The sequence below is a fragment of the Corvus brachyrhynchos genome, unplaced genomic scaffold, assembly GCF_000691975.1.
Source record: "Corvus brachyrhynchos isolate BGI_N302 unplaced genomic scaffold, ASM69197v1 scaffold193, whole genome shotgun sequence".
Classification (NCBI taxonomy): Eukaryota; Metazoa; Chordata; class Aves; order Passeriformes; family Corvidae; genus Corvus; species Corvus brachyrhynchos.
Window position 1 is genome coordinate 605043 of NW_008237087.1, and position 1104 is coordinate 606146.

General features: G+C 58.4%; 1 protein-coding gene across 1 annotated transcript in view; it reads left to right on the forward strand.

The window, feature by feature from the left end:
* Positions 1–1104, forward strand: part of SLC11A2 (solute carrier family 11 member 2) — a 37885-nt gene that overhangs the window by 6864 nt on the left and 29917 nt on the right. Inside the window, exon 4 of the mRNA XM_017728709.1 lies at positions 460–469. Within this exon, the coding sequence (XP_017584198.1) occupies positions 460–469 (10 nt within the window). The remainder of the gene's footprint in view (positions 1–459; positions 470–1104) is intronic.

Below are 1104 nucleotides of genomic sequence, written 5' to 3' on the forward strand. Positions count from 1 at the left end.
TAATAATAATAATAATAATAATAATAATAATAATAATAATAATAATAATAAAGAAACCAGAAGTAAAGGCTGGCACTGAAGAGCCCGAGGGTTGGTGGAGAAGGAGGTGGGGGGAATTTGGGGCACCATGAAGCACCACTCGCTCACCACAGCTCTGGCCCCGCCAGGAGGGAAATTTGAGACTGAAGCGTATCCAGGCAGGGAAATTATTTTCCAGAATGAAAGGCAAAACCCCTCAAAACCTCCCAAAATTCAGCTTTCTTCGCTCAGCCCAGCGCCCGTTCCAGCCCAGGCCCTGCAATGCCCCACGGGGGCACACTGGGATGGGTAAAATGGGTAAACTGGGATGGGGGCACTGGGCACACTGGGATGGGGGCACTGGGACCGAGTTGGTTTTGCTCAGCCTGGTTTTTGGCAGTGGGGGGCACAGAGGTGGCTGCTGTGAGAAGCTGCCAGAAGCTTCCACCGTGTCCGGCAGAGCCAAGCCCTGGTGGCTCAGAGGATGGACACAGCACTGGCCAAGGCTGGGCCAGTCAGAGACGGCGGTAACGCCTCTGGGATAAGAGATTTCAGAAGAAATCAAAGCAAAGGTGGTGGCAGAGTTTTAATTCCAGCCAGAGAAGAGCAGGGTGAGAACACGAGAGGGAAACGACGCGGAGACACCGAGGGCAGGGGGGAAGGAGGGGCAGGAGGAGCCGGAGCCGAGATTCCTCTGAAAGCTGTGGTGAGATTCCTGGGGATCCCCGGGGGATGCAGAGATCCACCCGCAGCCCCTGGAGATCCCCGGGGGATGCAGAGATCCACGGGGGACACAGAGATCCACGGGGGATCCAGAGATCCACCCACAGCCCCTGGGGATCCATGGAGGATGTAGAGATCCATAAGGATGCAGAGATCCACCCGCAGCCCCTGGGGATCCACAGGGAATCCAGAGATCCATGGGGGGTGCAGAGATCCCCCCGCAGCCCCTGGAGGAGTCCCTGCTGGAGCAGGAGATGCCTGGGATGAGGCTGGGACCCCGTGGGAGCCCCGTGGACAGAGGGGCCCTGCTGGGAGCAGCCTGTCCTGGCAGGGCTGACCCCGGGGCAGAGTGACCCCGGGGCT